At 40.7% G+C, this 18,510-nt stretch overlaps 1 protein-coding gene across 1 annotated transcript; it reads right to left on the bottom strand.

The window, feature by feature from the left end:
* Positions 1–769: 769 nt before the first annotated feature.
* pcsk9 (proprotein convertase subtilisin/kexin type 9) lies at positions 770–18,294 on the bottom strand. The gene is made up of 12 exons (XM_067990067.1): positions 17,990–18,294; positions 13,581–13,772; positions 12,624–12,747; positions 11,981–12,114; positions 11,260–11,401; positions 9,846–10,042; positions 9,173–9,356; positions 8,432–8,602; positions 7,365–7,513; positions 6,088–6,265; positions 4,502–4,665; positions 770–2,778 (listed from the first exon to the last, which is right to left on the bottom strand). The coding sequence occupies exons 1-12, from the start codon at positions 18,197–18,199 to the stop codon at positions 2,578–2,580; spliced, it is 2,046 nt and encodes a 681-aa protein (XP_067846168.1). The 5' UTR covers positions 18,200–18,294; the 3' UTR covers positions 770–2,577.
* Between the last annotated feature and the right edge of the window lie 216 nt (positions 18,295–18,510).

Genomic DNA, 18,510 nt, shown 5'->3' with positions numbered 1-18,510 from the left:
TGATTAGTAATGGATGTTACAAGGTTGTAATTCAGCTGAAAAGTTCAGCACTTTGAATACCAATAAAATTTAACTGAGCCACCGCTTTCAATTTTCCAACATCCATAAAGTGTGAATTATAGAATCAATGGTCATCTGGAATTATAGGGAACATACCCTGCCAAGGAATGTATTTCTTTCCCAATAAAAGTATGTTCCTTTACATAATGCAAAATATCTTCATAAGTTGCCTGCAAATACCACCTTTGCTCATGAAGAAACTCTAGAAACTTTCAGTCACTAGTATGTTGGCTTAGGTGGTATATTTTTTTTCTTCTTGATTTCTCTGCTTATTCTACCTGAAGGCAAATTGACACATGCTGAGGTACTGTTCTGGAGTGCTAGTAACCCTTCAGTATCTCCCCCAAGTTGCCATTTTTCCTGCATGAACCTGGACAGTGAACATCAGCAGGTGATTTGGCCACAGGGGCCATAATGCTGAGCCCAAAGCTTCACATAGGTGCACTTCCAGCAAGAACTCTTAACTGAATCCTTTTCCTTCTTTGCCCACTGAGGCTGGGGTGAATTACAGTGTCTACATCCCTACCCTTGCCACGACTGGCTAACTGCACAGACAAGGGATTGAACCTGGGACCTTGTTCCCTCAATTCCAGCACCATGCAGGGCACAGCTGTAATTATTTAAAATCTGTACATGTAAGGGGTGTGATTCTCCACACAAGATTTTTAAGCTTAGTTGAGCTAACAAGGGAAGAGACATGACATTGGTGTTCAAGTTCTCTTCCCCCTAGCCTCTTGTACATTTCCTAGAGCCTGATGACTGAGCATTAGAGATCTAAGAGTATGTTGGTCTCATTCACAAATGCTTTGGTGGTGGGTGCCTTAAAGAGTAGAAGTGGACAAAATCTCAGAGGTAAGCACCTTTCCAAATCCTATCACTGTAGTGGAGGTAGTTGGTTTGCTCCTCAGGTAGTGGTCATAGAGAGATTCGCATTTGAGGAGGGAAACAAATCCATGAAAAATGAATAAAATAACAAGTTTACAAACAAAAAATCAAACGTAACAAATAAGCAACTGAATTGGAGTTTTCACTTTTATGGAGTAAAACGGAGTGTTCTGCTGTACTGGAGTGGTGTTTACCTACTAGCAAATGCCAATTTAATAGTTCAGTGAAGAAACAGTATAGATATTATTGCACTGTTCTAACTTCTTCCCTCCACCCCCACAAATAAGAGGATGTGAAATTTTCCTATTGTGCTTTCTTTTTTCACCAAGAGTTGTGCATTCTGCTACTCCATGATAAATAAGTTGGTGTACATACATATTGCAGCACCCATCGTGAGTCTCAACTGTCAAGATTCAGAGCTAACAGTTCATTCAAACCCAATTGTTGCTACCAGCAGTATAAGAAAAACTGCCAGTTTTGATTAAGTTTTAATGGGAACTGGAATTTTGATCTTTGTCGATATAAAACTTGCTTTTAACAATATACAAACTATTATTTTGATGGCATTCTTTCAGTAAAATGAATGTGCTATAAACACACTCGGTCCATCAATAATAAATCCACACCTTAAATACTTGACATTTTACGCTCTTATTTGAAAATATTGTTTGAGACATCGTTATTTTTGTTTAAAATTATTTAAATGTGGGAAGGAGTGGGGCGGGGGGGTTTGGCACTTTCTCAGCATTAACTGCTCAGTCATTTCCTGTTTGTCATAGCTTTTGCTCTTTACTGCAGACAAATTCTATTAATGCTGTAGAAATAGTTTGGTTATTCATTTAACTTTCTCCATGAATCTCTCAAATGAAAATTGAAATTGAAAAAAATACCACATGGAGACTTAGTCGGAATGAACATAGCAAGAGGTAACATGTAGATTGTCTTGTACTGCTGGCTGTAGCATTGACTTTGAATAAACGTAGCTGTGAACTTGGGACTGCTGCTAAAATAGCCATTTAAGACCCACAGAGGTGGGTGGTATAGTATGTCGGTACACCAACATGCTTGTCATGGAATGGCAGCATTCCACACAGTGAGTTTTCCTCAGATCAATTGTGCCAAGTAACTGTTAGGCATTAATTGCGTATGTTCTTTTCCTTATGGTGAAAAATGATTGCAGCAAACATGATCAGTGTTGTGGTCACTGACATATCACTGCTGGCATTTTATCATCTTGTAAAACAATTTACAGGCTGTCAGTGCCTCTAAGAGATCATTAAACAAAACAGCAGCCCAAAAAAAGGGTTGAATCAAAACATCTGTAGTCTTAACATTACTTGGGCTTTGTACAGGAGGGGAGTGGGGGAATTAGGTGGTTTCCAACTTCCAATTGCTATCCAGTGACTGATGCAGTAAAGTATATGAATGTCTAATAAGGATAGGACCAAGCTCAGCTGTCCACATTTGAATAGCTCACCAACATTTGCCATCTAGTCTAATGCGTCAAGCATGGCTATTTGAGCAAGATAACAGAGCTTTGCCCTTTCCCAGAGAACCATACCTCAGCAAAAGTCTCTGTCTGCAGGAAAGGAGGAAAGAAACTGGGAGGAGGGGCAGCCCAGTGGGTATATTTTATTTGTAACTAAGGTTGGGATTATACTTCAATTCTCTTTGCTTGCGGCAGCAAATGGCAATGGCTGCAGCACCCTTCCCCTTTCCTGAACAGATTACCACACAGGTATTATCCACAGCGTATGCTCCATGAGTGTGGGAACCATGGGAATATGCACTGCACCCAGTCAGTGTCCAGCCTTCATCACATGAGGCCATCACCTGGAAAATAAAACACAAGTCAGCAGGTCGGCAAAACAACAAGCCATTCAACTCGTTCAATGTGGACAATGGACATCTTATGACCTCCTGCCCGAGGGAATCAACTGCCTTAGGTGCAGAGTCCTATTTCATGTAGGCCACTGGAAATTATGGGATCAGGCTAAACTAAGCCCAACCTCACTGGGTTGCAGCAAATGTCTCCCCTTAAAGGGGTGGCATATTAAAATCATAGGCTAGCCCACCCACACTAGTATAAACCAAACACAAACAAAATTAAATTGAAACAAAACATATCCATGTCCTATTTGAAGTTACGTCAATGGGAACAGTAAAACTGCACTAAGGGGGTGACACTATTAAAATTGCAGGAAGCTTCCTTTCCTGTATAGTCCCATAGGTAAGAAGTAGGAAGTTTAAAAAAAAAAGGCAGGAACCCATTTGCAAAAAGGGTCTGTTAGAGGTTTTATCTCCAGTTTCTCCAACACTTTACCTCTGGAGAATGTTCATACAGCTGCAAGCACTGCACCAGTGTGGGCTTTGCAAATCAGTTTAGGTTTTTGTGTTTTCAACATTTTTTTTAAGGGTTAATTGCCCTTTCAGCCTTAGTCACTGGTTCCAATCCAACTCCAGCCGATTGGATGGAAGTATGACTGCTATAAAATCCAACACAAAATGATTTAACACATTTTCATGCCTGTTTCTCATTCGTGAGTCAATAGCACAAAACTGCTTATAATTGGGCACTAAATTGACTGTCTTTGGGCAAGAATGCCCGGTGGTCAAAATGGAAATATCTGGTGCTCTACAGAAGTAGATGTATGCTGGTGGACACTGTAGAGGCAGTATTTGATGCTGACACTGGTAAAAGTAATGTTCAATTAAATTCTTCAGCAATGACATAAGATTTCCTCCCTCCCAAAAACTGGCTTGGCTTGAGGGATCAATGATATATTAGTATCAACTTTCAATTGTGCCACTGCACCTGACTCAATTTGCTGACCAAATAAATTGTATTGAGATAAATTTCCTTATGGTCAAACCTCTACAGTAAACGAGCAAACCTCGCAGAGATTTAATACTAGTTATATTTACAATTTTATTATTTAAAAAAATTAAAACAGGATTGATGTATTTTTGAAAATATAAACTCACTCAACACTGACAGGTTAGGACCATGATACTGGAAGATATCCAGCATGGTCCTTTGCAGTTCCCTACAGAAAGGAATGATGTAAAATTCAGATTCACGGCAAAACTTCTATTCATTGGAAATAATTGGTAATATTACTTTGCTTATATAGATTCTGATGGGGAGCATTTAGACAGACTTAAGGAAAGTACTGGGACATGACAAACCTGGAATTTTGCTGTTGTATCTGAGAGGATCAAAGGTTAATTCTTGATGAAAGTAGAAGTGAGGGTTCTTAATTACTTGCCTGGTAACTGTTTGTTTTCTTCATGAATCCATCTGACAGCATTGAGCAAATTACTACTAGTGTAGATTTATTGTTACTCCAATTCTTGAGTGCAAACATTCAAAATACATATTGGAGGGTAAAGCTTTCCTTCAGCAAATCTAATTTTAACAGCAGCTATATTTGAAATCTTCAAGATTTGTCTATTGCCCTGTTTAGTCATTTAACATTGAGAATATGGCTGTCCCTTAAATGACCCACAAGTTTGACTTTAAAGAGATCATCCAATGTTTAGAATATAATTTCACCTTTTCTGTGGAGCCTTTGGAGCTCTGTTGCTTCACTTCACACTCGAGGCTTGGTGCTTGGCAACAGGTAGCATGAGAGGTCATTTCCGTTTGCCCTGTGCACTGCTTGTTTGCTCCGGGCATCGTTGTATCACTGAACTTTGCAAAAGAGTGAGAGCTGCAACCTGGAAAGAATGGAAGTTTTGTTTATGTCCTTCTGAACCATTAGGGTTTTCTTACTCCACACAAAAACAATTCACATTTTCTTGTTTTGTGTGTCTCTGTTATGGGAAGTAGGTCAAATGGAATCTGTTTGCAACCACTGTCTTGAAGCAGTCTTTATGGATAAGCAGGGTTGTACATTTTACATCTATTTTCCTATTCTCTGAAGTTCTGCAATGTGTGTATCATGTATTTCATTGAGGTGTTCTATTTAGACCGTGGAGTCCCCACACCTGCAGTACATCGGGTCCTCCTACCAGTTACAACTTCAGGGACTTTGGAGGAGGGGGGGGGGAGGGGAATGCTATCCATGCAAAATGAACAGGTCTCTGAATACCATTCAGCTATGATTCATGTTGCTGGATGGTGCCTTACATCCTTAATTCTCCTTTACCCTTACAATGTTTAACAAATATTATCTTCTGTCCTCTTCCCCCTCCCACGTGTAACTCACTACTAGGAAGCATGCCAGAGTCAACTTACTGATTTTCTCCTTCTATTGAGAGAAAATTGTGCTCTCCTTTCTCTTTCTGCCTATCCCCCATCCCTCACCTCAGATTTCAAGCTTTGCCGCTTGGGCAATTGCAGGTGCTGGTAAGATCTTTAGAATATAGTCCTGGCATTTAATACAAGGTTTACCAGCTTCACAAGCTTTAAAATGGAGTAGATGAAGACAAGTTTACCATAAATCTTGAGACGTTCTATACACCTCTTGCCCTCAGTGGAAAATTACTGATTTGGACTGGCTTATAGTTTTTTTTAAATCAGACAATTTGGGTCTCCTAATATAGGCTTAAATTTAATTTATCTAATATCTGTCCCATCACTCCATTTTCCCCTCTTATTTTCCCCACTTTAAGCCCCCTCTCCCATCTTCTGAAGGTAGCAACTTATTATAGGACATGGTTTGATGGAGACCAGGATTCCTTTGGGCCTCAAGTGGTCATTCATCAAAAATGAACTTTGGCAGTGAGTACTGACAGCTGTTCAACCATGGTGACCAAAGTGGAGCCCAATCACACACCTGTCCTTTCAGCAGGGTCACTGAATAGAAATTGGAAGCAGGAACCTGGCGATCAGTTTCTGGGAACTGCAGAAGCTTGAGGCCAATTGTGTTTCCATCACTGCAGCTGCTGTAATTGCCTCAGTACTGAATAAGATTTAAACCCGGGACCTGCACACCATATGGTGCGATTGTCCACTCAACTTCTTGACATCCAGATAAGAGCGGGCAAAACTTGTTTGATGAGTGTAGAGTATTTTGACGCTCATCCAATGCTAAGGTTCGAACTTGGAACACTCGGTGTAGGAGTTTGGACATTGTCACTACTAGATAGCCCATGCCTATTAAAATGTTTTGATAACATTCTTAGCACATTTCTTACCAGTGAGAACATAACTCTTGTGTGGACAGCCTGCCATTTGTGTCGTGCCATCATCAGCCACTGAGCTGGTGTTAACGAGACATTCTGCTCTTGGCCAAGTGCAGCATCTGGCGATAGCATAAACTCCCTGACTGCCAAAGGTATTGTGAGCTACACATTTCTTTGTGCCTTGGTTTTCCTAGGATACAAATAATAGAGAATGAGAATCAAAAAATGTAATTACCATGGGGAAATGTAAAGGTGCCATTACAGGTGTTGCAAAAATTATTTTTAATAGTAAATATGGGTGTAGAGCAGTGTGTTTAGGCATTTTTAAGGAGTGATCATGCTTGAAAACTCCCTAATATGGTGGTGCTGTTCCTTTTTAAAGCCTTTTTGCTCAAAGTGCACCTTTATAGAAACCCAGAGCAGTCATCCTTCTGCCAAAATGTACACATCAACTGTGCAGATTCTAGCCATGTAAATGTGATTGCAAAGTAAGACTTTACCCCTAATTTCGTTGTGTTCCTCCACTCTTAATTTATTTGTGCCATTGTAAACATCCCCCTCCAAATAAATCTGACAGTAAATTCCAGTACTCAGACTAAATACTCCAGTGGCTGTAAGATTATATAATACAATATCAATTGAGCTTGAGGCACAAAGTGGAAATAGCAGAACACCAAAGTTCATAACTGCAGAATTTCCATCCTTACATCTTTCTTTCCTGATGGATAAAGTGGGTGATTTTTAGGCAGTACGCAGGTGCCATGTTGGAGCCTGTCTCATCGGGAGGATGGATTGGAGAATTGGGTGTGGAAGTCATGATACGCAATGGGCTGCCCTCCTGATCTCCTGAATTAATCACTGGAAAATCTGAAGCGGCGCAAATCACACTCAATTTTCAATCTGTACTCTGATTAAATGGGGCTCCATGCTGGGAGCAATTTACTCCCAGATTTTTATTTTAAATAAGGGATGATATTGCCTTTGTTATTTTGCCAGACACATTTACCATATTTATATACAGGCAAATAACGATTCTCTCTCTTGATCCTTTCAACAATGCACTTTGATTTTCTCTCCTATTGGAGATTTTTTAATAGACCTGCCCTTCTCAACAGATCTTTTATCTTTTCGTTCTGATTGTATCACTCTAATCATTATCCCTTAACTCAATCTCTTCTTCCCTCTGCTTCCTCATGAATCTTTACAAATATCCCTTCTTCCCTCTATTGTTCTAATTTAATTGTGGTATGAATCTATTTGTACCATTGTAAAGATTCCCCATCTCTTACCTCTATATGTTCACCCCTTCTCCTTCCATTCTTTGAAAAACTTGAACAGCTGAACATTTCCTCATTCTCGCTGCAGTACACAACTGCTTTGGCTGAGCGTGCAAGTCCTGACCGCTTCGCCCACACTGTCCGGCACAACAGCTGGTTCTCTGTGGAAAGATGATACAGAACAATAGAAGTTTAGCCACCTCACTACATTTGACACTTTCCCTTTGACTATGGCTTTAGGTGTGACTGAGAATTGTTTACAGGAAGTGACTATGCATGCTATACCCCTAGGGCCGGAAATTCCTGGAAGGTTTCGGTGTAAGAGCGGAGTTGCAATTATTTTTCAAGGAAATTTACATGCAAGTGATTTATGCTGGATTTACACCAAAACAATGCTAGCGTGAATTTCCTTGATCATTTGTGCTGTTCCTGATTTAAGTCTCTGAAACCCTAATTATCTGAGTAGCATAGCTCCACCCCCATGGTCATTTTATCTGGTGCCAGCCCACAGATCACCAAATTCAGTGACAGTTGAACTTACAGCCTCTGGATTGCTAGTCCTGTACCATAATCATTAGGCTACCATATCCATGTGTCAATATATTAAAAGTCTTGTCCTTACACACTTTGTGTAAGTATTACACTTGCGCAGTGTGGCAGGGCAAGACTTCTAATATATTGTCAGATGTTTTTCTCTCCACCTCAACATCACAGTCCTCAGCTGACAAAAGAAACAATCTAATAAATATGGAATGAGATTAGAAACTGCTACAGATTGATAGCAAGACTGAGCAAAGACATTTAAATGTTAAGTGACTGGTTTGTGTTGTATCTGTTGCTGCTTCTCTGTACAGTGCATGTGTGTCCTCAGCCACAGTGTCTCCTCTATGGGCAGGAACTCGAGCCTAATTACCAGAATATCCTGTAGAAATAGATCACTAACAAATACTTTAAGATTTTTTAAATTACAAAGCTATCTGAAATTCCATACGTTGAAATAAAGAAATAAGCTTTTTATTTATTCAAATAGACTACATTTGGGAATTTCACAACTGATTCAGTGCTAACTCCTACCTTACCTGTTACAACAGGAGAAGCCAATCGTGCAATTCTGTTGGCTGTGATGAGTCGTTGTTCCTCTGGAAACCACACATCATTGATTGCATTCTTTGTGGAGTAATGAATTAGTCTCTGGCGTAATTCAGATACAGTTATATTGGGGTCAGCGTTCATTATCATCGCCGCAATACCTGTCGAGGATAAAGCAAGTCAAAAAGCAACCTTATGAACAATGACGAGAGATTAAAATGACCATGTGTACATTGGCTCTAGAGAAAAAAAAAACACCAGTGCTTTAGTGGTCTCAGTTGTGTGTCAAAGTCATAGCCTCTGACAAATGCACCCAGGCTTTCACCCAGATGACAAGCTGTCCATTTCAGATGGAACTTTGTTACTGGTAACGCCAACATCAGAGGAGGCACAGGCCAAAGAGAAGGTGGTTCACCTCCATTAACTAAATCAGGAGCTGTATTAACAATTTAAGAAGCGATACCACTCGAGAAGGATCATTACATTCAAGAAACATAGTTTAGAGGAGATGGTGAATAATAAGGAGGCTTGAAACTTTTTTTACACTATATTTAATAACAGAAAGCGCCAGTAGCTCTATCTTGCCACAATAACACAGCTAACAGTGGGAACTGTGAGCTAATCCCACATCCCAAAATGCTGTGCAAATTGCTTTGTAGCACCAGCCTTTTGTGCCCTTTGCTCTGCCCCCAGGCTGCCAGTGTTGGAATCTCATTATTACCACACTCTACCTGCCACATGAGCTGCAGCCAGTGATGTTCCACTCTTCGAGGTGAAGCATGTGATGCAGTCACTGGAAGCACTGATGATGTCATCACCAGGAGCAAAAAGGTCAACACAACGGCCAAAATTAGTTCCCGTGGTTCCGGTGGTGGTTGGCTGGTCATTATAATTGGTGGCACCAACAGTGATAACCTAAAGGTTTGGTGTGGAACATAAAATGAAAACAAGTTGGTTACCAGATTTTTTTTAAATTATATTTTATCCCATATTTTGTTTTGTTGTTTTCTCCCTTTTTAGGTTGCCCTGACACTTATACCACTTACTTCCAATGACCAAAGACTCACATCAAATACTGCTGAATCTAAATCAGTCTGAACTGATTTAACTTGAATTGTTTGAGTCATACCCTGTTCTGACCCTCACCGCAGTTGTCTCTTGGACTCTCCACAATGTGCCCCACTTCAGGCTGGGAGTGCAGGCAGAGAACCTGCTTCTGGGCCTTCACTTCTGACACTCCAAGCAGCCATCTGGACCGGCACGAGAGCAGCCCTGGCATAACTCATCTATCAACTTGATTATTTCCAAGGCATACGTTAGACCTCTAACCCCTATGTCAGCGAACCTCCCTCTAGCCAACAACATTATCGATACTGCTTCATCCTATTAGAAAGTCAAACATACCTCTGGTTCTGAAGCAGGCGAATACAAGCAGGCATCATCCTTGTAATTCCCAGCAGCTGCAATTAATGCTACACCTGTCCGTGCCAGTAGTCTGCATGCTGCATTCAGGGTCTGACTAAAGCCTCCAACAAAGGGCAACAGCACAATCATAGGCCGGTAAGGCTGGACAATCAGAGTTTTCCTGATGAACTCCAAACCTGAAATGGAGGAACAGAAACAGTGTCTTGAAAGGCCTACTCTGCCTCTATTTCTGCCCCAAAACCTCACCTGTTTAGGCCTCAGTCTGAAAATAGATTTGCCATTTTATCTTTGGGGCTCTTCTGCCCCTTTGAGGTCCATCGTCACCTCTTTGGGGATTCTGCTGCAGGGAAGAATCCAGTCCACTATCTTAACAAGCATAAATGTACCACTTCCCCTTTCAGAATGAGTCTGACTTAAAGCTATAGCTAAATGCTGGAAACTGAGGTCCCAAACTAGACACAAAATATTTCAGGGAAATTGATCTAAACATTTTAGATGAAATAATTTCTAAAAAGAAGGGTGACCCATAATAAATGGTGACCAAGCATAGGAGAGCTGGGGATGTGCAACTGTAAAAGAATGACTGCCGACTTAAGAAACAAAAGTGGCCAAATTTTCAGTTTTGAGACTCTGGCAGGTTATTTTCTACATTAGATCATATAATTTACTTAATTATGAAAAAGACATGTAATGGAAGCACAAATGTTATGCATGCCCTAACACGTGAAATGTTCATTGTCCAATTTTCCATCTCTGAAAGCATGCTTTCATGTAGTATCATCAAAGTCTATATTTTTTCAATCCTAAAATTCTATGCATCAGTGAAAATACTTACACAAAATGCTCCCAAATTATAAAAAGTACATATTAGCATGCTGCTACTTTAAACTCTACAATTAAGTTATTGTGACATTTTGGTCCGTATTCAATTAAGTTACAACAAATACATCTAGCCAAGGCTTCAGTGGTCAACAAAAGGAAAAAGTGAAAAACCATTACAATGATTGATTATCTACAGCAAAACCCAGCCCATAATATTAACAGTTCAGGTTATTTTTGAAAACTACATTTTTACTTGTCTCCTCATCTCTTGATTTTCTAACCCTTCAGTTCCCCAACCCAATATTATTCTCATTTAGGCTCTAATTATCAATAGCCTGCTTGTTTTTTTTTATTCTATATTTTTCCACCCATTTATTGATCATCCCCCCCCATGACCTACTTCTAGATCTGTGCAACCGTCACACTGTAAACTGGACAATAAAAGATGTGCGAGAATGACCTGAAATGGCTCACCCTGTTTCCCTCCCTGCTCATGGTGAAGTGCCCACCTCCACATGGCACCTCCCTGGCACAGCTAGGAATTTTGCTCCAATTTAAAAATGCCACTCACCAGCCAGTGCTCCACTTACAGTCCCCCTGCCCTGACAGTTGAGAATTCTCACAGTGCGGACATTTGCTCCTTTTGCTACCCCAGAGTCACGCCCACTCACTATTCCTGCAGTGTGTGTTCCATGGCTGTCACATTTATTAGCCTGGAGGGAAAAAAAAAAGCAAAACAGTTTTGCATATTAGAAAAGACCATCAGCAAGAACTGCATGACACACTTTGTTAGAGCAATGCTCTTACAACCGTGGGTTGCAATTAACTTCCAGCCCAGAGGAAGTGAAGGTTTTTTCTGTTTGTTTATTTTCCTCTCTCTGTCAGGAAATGCTGCCATGTAGACCATGCAAGAAAATAGTTTTCTCTCCAGGAAAGTCTCCACACACACACAAAAAAACCAATACCAGTGTATGCCCTCAATGGTGTTTTTCAGATGTAAGCACAGGTAGATTAGTGAATGTTTTATTGTAGTCTTCTTATGCACTTCAGTGAACTCCCGAGTGCCTCGTTCTTCTATTGTCAATCTTTCAATATCCTAGTGACCTTTGGGCCAAATCTTAAGAAGAAATTAATTATCAAAGCAAACTGATGATCCAAATGTGAGTTCTCCTAATTCTCCACTCCAAATCCCCACCCTGATCCCAATTAATTCAAATAAATCAATAATATACTGTATCCATATAAGGGTGGACATTTCCAAGTTATTTCTATCTCACTAACAGTTGAATTACCTGGCGGTAGAATCGAGTGCCATCTTCATCTGGGATGCTCTCAAACTCTGTAACTAGGACTTTCCCTTCAATCTCTCGATGGTTGCTCTGCACACTGGTATCAAGTAAGTAAACTTCCACCAGATCACCATTATCTAGCAAAAAAACATAGCAAGAGCAAAGTAGGTGAGCGTTTAATGTTGCAATCAATTACAACTTACTGGGTGGAATAGTGCAGCAAAACATTGCCTTTTCATCCATAAGTGAAATGAGTTTAGACGTCTACAAATTAGCACTACAGTGGCTATTTCACCCACAGATGCCAGGTCACTGGGTGTTGTGAGAAATCATAAAAGAATGCACTACAGTACAGGCTGTTCTGAGATTGGAGTAAATTCACATTGTGGGAACAGAGCAAAGGGATTTTAACTCTGCATAGTGGGAGCCTTTGATGACGACACTAGGCTCAAAGAGAAAACATATTCCATTAACAACTTAATGAGTACAAAAAAAATCAAACAAAATATACAAAATAGGGGTCAACATAATCTCATGATATGAAAAAAGATGAGGTTTTTTTGAGTGCACATCTGTAGATTTTTTTACCTATCTAATTGCTAATTTCTGAAATCTCTTCAAATGTCAAGACGTTAAAGGGACTTACTTGGAGGGGTATACTGTTCCACTGTCTGCTTTGAAGGAACAATCCGATTTAGATTCCAGGGGATAGTCTGAGCAAACAAGGATGAGTCCTCTTCGATATATTCAATGTGAGGTAATCTCAGTGCCTATGCAAAAGATTTCACAAAGTACACTTCTAGACACATGTTTGTTATACAGAGGTTATTTACACAAGTAGCACAGAAGTACAGCAGGCCCTTCCCTCACTTCAGGTATAATTACTTTAGATGAAAGAATAAAACTCAGCCCCTATCCTTCAGTGATAGTTTCCAGGATGGGCTCATGGGGCTGGAGCCTTGGCACATGTTATGCATTTCTGGCAGGCTGGGGGACAGCAGAGGAAGAGAGAGCTTTATAATAATATTCAAGTAATACGGGAGTGATGTAATAATGTCTCTCACGCCTTTGCACTGGATCCACACTGTTTCCAGAACCCACCCATTTATAATGGGCATCCAAGATACTTGACTCTGAGATGTGTATGGAAATAAATTTGAAGGTCCTGGTAAGGAAATTCATTCAACAGTTTTTAGGCCACATTTGCATAATTTTTCTTTATTTAAAAAAATTGCTGGCACTTAGGTTCTCATGCGCCTTTATGCCAATTGCTTTTTTCCCCCTGAACCATTCCTGGCACTAATGGGTTTTCTAATATGAATGCCCAGGCCATAGGTGTTTGGAAGAACAGAAAGGACCAACAAAGGGATGGCAGGCAGGTCAGACTCTGTCCCCACTCACCACTGGCCCACAAAATTTGAGTGCTCTTAGTATATTACCATCTGCCAAGATTAAACGTTTAGAACTGACTCACACCAGCAGATAAAGCTTGGTCCCACTGTTCTCTCTCTTACACACACAAATTTAACACATTGTTCTCTCTCTCATATTTAACACGCACACCCATCTCTCGCATTTAATACAAGGCTGCCTCTGACTTTACCATGTCTAGCACGTCACTGCTCATTTTGATGACAAAGCCCTGGAAGACCTCATGGAAAACACGAACAAGTTCTGTCATATAGCCATGCTTGGCTGCTTTAGTGCGGAGTCTGTGAATGGTGCGTTCTGTCTGGGATTTGTGAGTGTTTTCTTCCAGCATCACTATGTACTGGCCAGGCAACCTCCAGGCATCCTGGAAATAAAATAAGAAAGATTTGTAGTTTAGTCATCTTCAGGTATGGGTTTTAACCTTAATTGCAAATGAGAACATTGATCAACCAGTCAGATTGCATCATTGACTCAGTGAGTAGTTAGACTTAAACTTGCTGCCTTCTTCAATTCATCAAACTGTCATTCAGTAATGCTCAGTTCATTGGCTCCTGATTTAATTTCACCGCAGCAAGTGAGATTTGACTACTAAAGCATTTCACTGTATTAGTTAGAAGAAACTATCATCTTACAGAAACTACTGTCTGATACAACAACTTGTATTTATATAGCACCTTTAACATAGTAAAATGTCCCAAAGCACTTCACAGGAGCTTTATCAAACAAAATTGGACACTGAGCCACATAAAGAGATATAATTGGAGGTGACCAAAAGCTTGGTCAAAGAGCAAGGTTTTAATTAGCATCTTAAAGGAGGTGAGAGGCGGAGAGGTTTAGGGAGGGAATTCCAGAGCTAGAGCCTCGACAGCACATTCGCCAATGGTGATGCAAAGGAAATCGGGGATGCACAAGCGGTCAGAATTGGAGAAAGGCAGAGTTCTTGAAGGGTTGTAGAGCTGGTGAGGGTTAAAGAGATAGGAAAGGGTGAGGCCAGGGAGAAATTTGAATGTGAGGATGAAAATTTTAAAATAGGCGTTGGTGGACTGAGCACCAATGTAGGTCAGCGAGCACAGGGGTGATGGTGAACAATATGGGCAGCAGGGTTTTGGATGAGGTCAAGTTTAGGGATGGTCGAAGATGGGAGGCTGGCCAGGAGAACATTGGAATAGTCGAGGCTGGAGGTAACAAAAGCATGGATGATACAGAAACTAAATGGAATGAATGAGAAAGGGAGAGGGAACAGGAAGAGGCAAGGGGAGGAGAGAGAATGATAGAAGGGACACAGAAATGGGATGCTGTTTAGTGTCTCTGCCTGAAATATTCTCTCAATGGAAGTGAGGAAGGCCAATGACCAATTTGTTTCTTTACTTGTCCCATTATCACCCTATTTTGCCTTGCACTATCATCCCTTTGGTCATTTGCCAAAAAAAAACAGCCATGGACAACTAGAGGTAAGGGACAGTATAAGACCTAAGGAAAGGGCATACAAAAAGGCAAAAAATGGCACAGATCCTGGCGAATGGGAAAGATACAAAGATCAACAAAGGTTCACAAAACAGATAGTAAGAGCTACAAAAAGAATGTATGAAAAGAAACTTGCAAGGGTTATCAAAACCAATACGAAGAACATTAGGAAAAAGAGGGTGGTCAGGAGCAGTGTTGGCACCCTAAAAACTGAAAGTGGGGATATTGTCATTGACAATGGGGAAATGGCGGACATGTTGAACAAGTACTTTGCGTCAGTATTTACAGTAGAAAAAGAGGATAGCATGCTGGAAATCCCAAGAAAACTAATATTGAATCGGGGACAGGGACTCGATAAAATTAACATAAGTAAAGCAACTGTAATGAAGAAAATAATAGCACTAAAGAGTGACAAATCCCCAGGACCAGATGGTTTCCATCCCAGGGTTTTAAAGGAAGTAGGTGAACACATTGCAGATGCCCTAACTATAATCTTTCGAAGTTCTCTAGATTCAGGAACTGTCCTCTAGATTGGAAAATTGTACATGTCACTCTGCTTTTTAAGAAAGGAGAGAGAGGGAAACCAGGGAATTATAGACCAGTTAGCCTAACATCTGTTGTGGGGAAAATGATGGAGTCTATAATTAAGGATAGGGTGACTGAACACCTCGGGAATTTTCAGTTAATCAGAGAGAGCCAGCATGGATTTGTGAAAGGTAGGTCGTGCCTGACAAACCTGATTGAATTTTTTGAAGAGGTGACTAAAGTAGTGGTCAGGGGAATGTCAATGGATGTTATTTATATGGACTTCCAGAAGGCATTTGATAAGGTCCCACATAAGAGACTGTTAGCTAAGATAGAAGCCAATGGAATTGAGGGAAAAGTACGGACTTGGTTAGGAAGTTGGCTGAGCGAACGGCGACAGAGAGGTAGGGATAATGGGTAGGTACTCACATTGGCAGGATGTGACTAGTGGAGTCCCGCAGGGATCTGTCCTGGGGCCTCAATTATTCACAATATTTATTAACGTCTTAGATGAAGGCATAGAAAGTCTTATATCTAAGTTTGCCGGTGACACAAAGATTGGTGGCATTGTAAGCAGTGTAGATGAAAATATAAAATTACAAAGGGATATTGATAGATTAGGTGAACAGGCAAAACTGTGGCAAATGGAATTCAATGTAGACAAATGTGAGGTCATCCACTTTGGATCAAAAAAGGATAGAACAGGGTACTTTGTAAATGGTAAAAAGTTAAAAACAGTGGATGTCCAAAGGGATTTAGGGGTTCAGGTACATAGATCATTGAAGTGCCATGAACAGGTACAGAAAATAATCAATAAGGCAAATGGAATGCTGGCCTTTATATCTAGAGGACTAGAGTACAAGGAGGCAGAAGTTATGCTGCAGCTATACAAAACCCTGGTTAGATTGCACCTGGAGTACTGTGAGCAGTTCTGGGCACTGCATCTTCGTAAGGACATATTGGCCTTGGAGGGAGTGCAGCGTAGGTTTACTGGAATGATACCCGGACTTCAAGGGTTAAGTTACGAGGAGAGATTACACAAATTGGGGTTGTATTCTCTAGAGTTTCGAAGGTTAAGGGGTGATCTGATCGAAGTTTATAAGATATTAAGGGGAACGGATAGGGTGGATAGAGAGAAACTATTTCCGCTGGTTGGGGATTTTAGGAGTAGGGGGCAGAGTCTAAAAATTAGAGCCAGACCTTTCAGGAGTGAGATTAGAAAACATTTCTACACACAAAGGGTGGTAGAAGTTTGGAACTCTCTTCCGCAAACAGCAATTGATGCTAGTTCAATTGCTAAATGTAAATCTGAGATAGATAGCTTTTTGGCAACCAAAGGTATTAAGGGATATGGGTCAAAGCCAGGTATATGGAGTTAGATCACAGATCAGCCATGATCTTATCAAATGGCGGAGCAGGCACGAGGGGCTGAATGGCCTACTCCTGTTCCAATGTTCCTATTTAATCACACCTGCCCTTTACCCTATCACAGATCTTCCCATTTGTTCATTCCTGCTCCCCTCCCTTTTCCCTGGCTCTATACTTGCTTAAAAACTGTTAATCTCTAACATCTTCTAGTTCCGATGAAAGGTCATTGACCTGAATTGTTAACTCGGTTTCTCTCTCCAGCCTGACCTGCTCAGTGTTTCCAACATTTTCTGTTTTTATTTCAGATTTCCAGCATCCACAATATTTTGCTTTTGTCATAGATTTTTGTTAGGTAAGGAGGGTCAAGGTCTATGGATCAAAGACGGATACGTGGAATTGCTTACAGATCAGCCATGATCTAATTGAGTGGTGCAAAAGGCTTGAGGGGCTGAATGGACTACTTCAGCTCCTCTGAGCTGAGCTCAATATCTTTGGTCCAACATAAAAACGCAGCCGGATATTCATTACCTCTACTGGTAGATCACACAGAAATGAAAAAAAAAACAATATTTTAAGTATCTTCCGTTAATCACTTGCTGCAGTTCTTTCCGTAGACCTCTACTGCAGACATATTGTTATTTAAAGAAACACAAGTAATTACGTGCACCAAATTGTACAAGGTGGAGGTGATGCAACAAAAACCAAAGTATCATTTTTAGCACGGGACATTGACCACGGTACAATCCAAGCCTACTGTAATCGGTCCCCCTATTAATTTACTACAGTGCTGTGTATTTGACAAATATTAGTTTTTTACAAATGTACTGAACGTGGCTTTTTGGAGATGAGGCACAGCAACCCATTTTTTTCCAACTTTGGAAAGTTCAGGCCTTGGATTCCTCATTAAATTCATCTCAAAATAGGATAGTATCTGCACTTTTCTTTAAAATTCAAATTAAGAATCAATCACAAAAAGTAAAGATATTTTTGATATTTTGTTTCTTTCCAGGGTCACAACTTGCATTCTCTAAAATAGTAACATGCCATTACAGACAGTGAGGTTTCGAGGGGAAAACTAGCTTGTAAATCTACTGAAGTAAATATTAAATGTAAATATAAAATAGCAGCGTTTAAAAAAAGATTTAAAAATCAAGAGACTGAAAGGTGCAAGGGATCTATTTCACATATCGAGTAGTTTGCTGATAGAATTAGCTCAAAGCTTACTTTGTTGGATCGGTGGAAGGGAGCGGGCTTGTTCTGGTTCTGGTGCCCAGTCTCAGTCTCAGACTCCTGAAGGAGGATCTCATCATCGAAGGCAAAAGACAGATCGATCTCCTCGTCCTCTTCAAACTCCGCTGCGATGGAGAAAGACACAAAAGACAAGAGAATCAGTAACTTCGCCCAGAGTCTGAAGCCGCCCGTGGTGAAGGGCATGTTTTAAAGGGTGAGGGAGAGGAGTCGGGAATCCGTTTCCCCCTTTTTGCTGCGGCTTTGTTGCTGGTGGCGGTGGCTGCCTCTGGTGAAGGGAGGAAACATGCTCAGTGAGGGGCTCCTGCCTCGTGTGGTGCTTTAAATACCTGTTCCGACAGGTGTGCTGTTGCCGCCCTGACGTCACTAGGGTCCCTGGTCTGAGGATCACGCCACTGCTTGCGCATCGGACCATCCATTCATATTAATCCTTACCTGGCTCTGGAAAGCCCACAGCGATCAAATTACAAGCCAAGAGCAGAGAAAGACAGCCCCCT

This window comes from Heptranchias perlo, chromosome 9 (genome assembly GCF_035084215.1).
Source record: "Heptranchias perlo isolate sHepPer1 chromosome 9, sHepPer1.hap1, whole genome shotgun sequence".
Classification (NCBI taxonomy): Eukaryota; Metazoa; Chordata; class Chondrichthyes; order Hexanchiformes; family Hexanchidae; genus Heptranchias; species Heptranchias perlo.
Note: the sequence above shows the minus strand (reverse complement) of the source record. Positions and strands in the feature narration are given on the sequence as shown.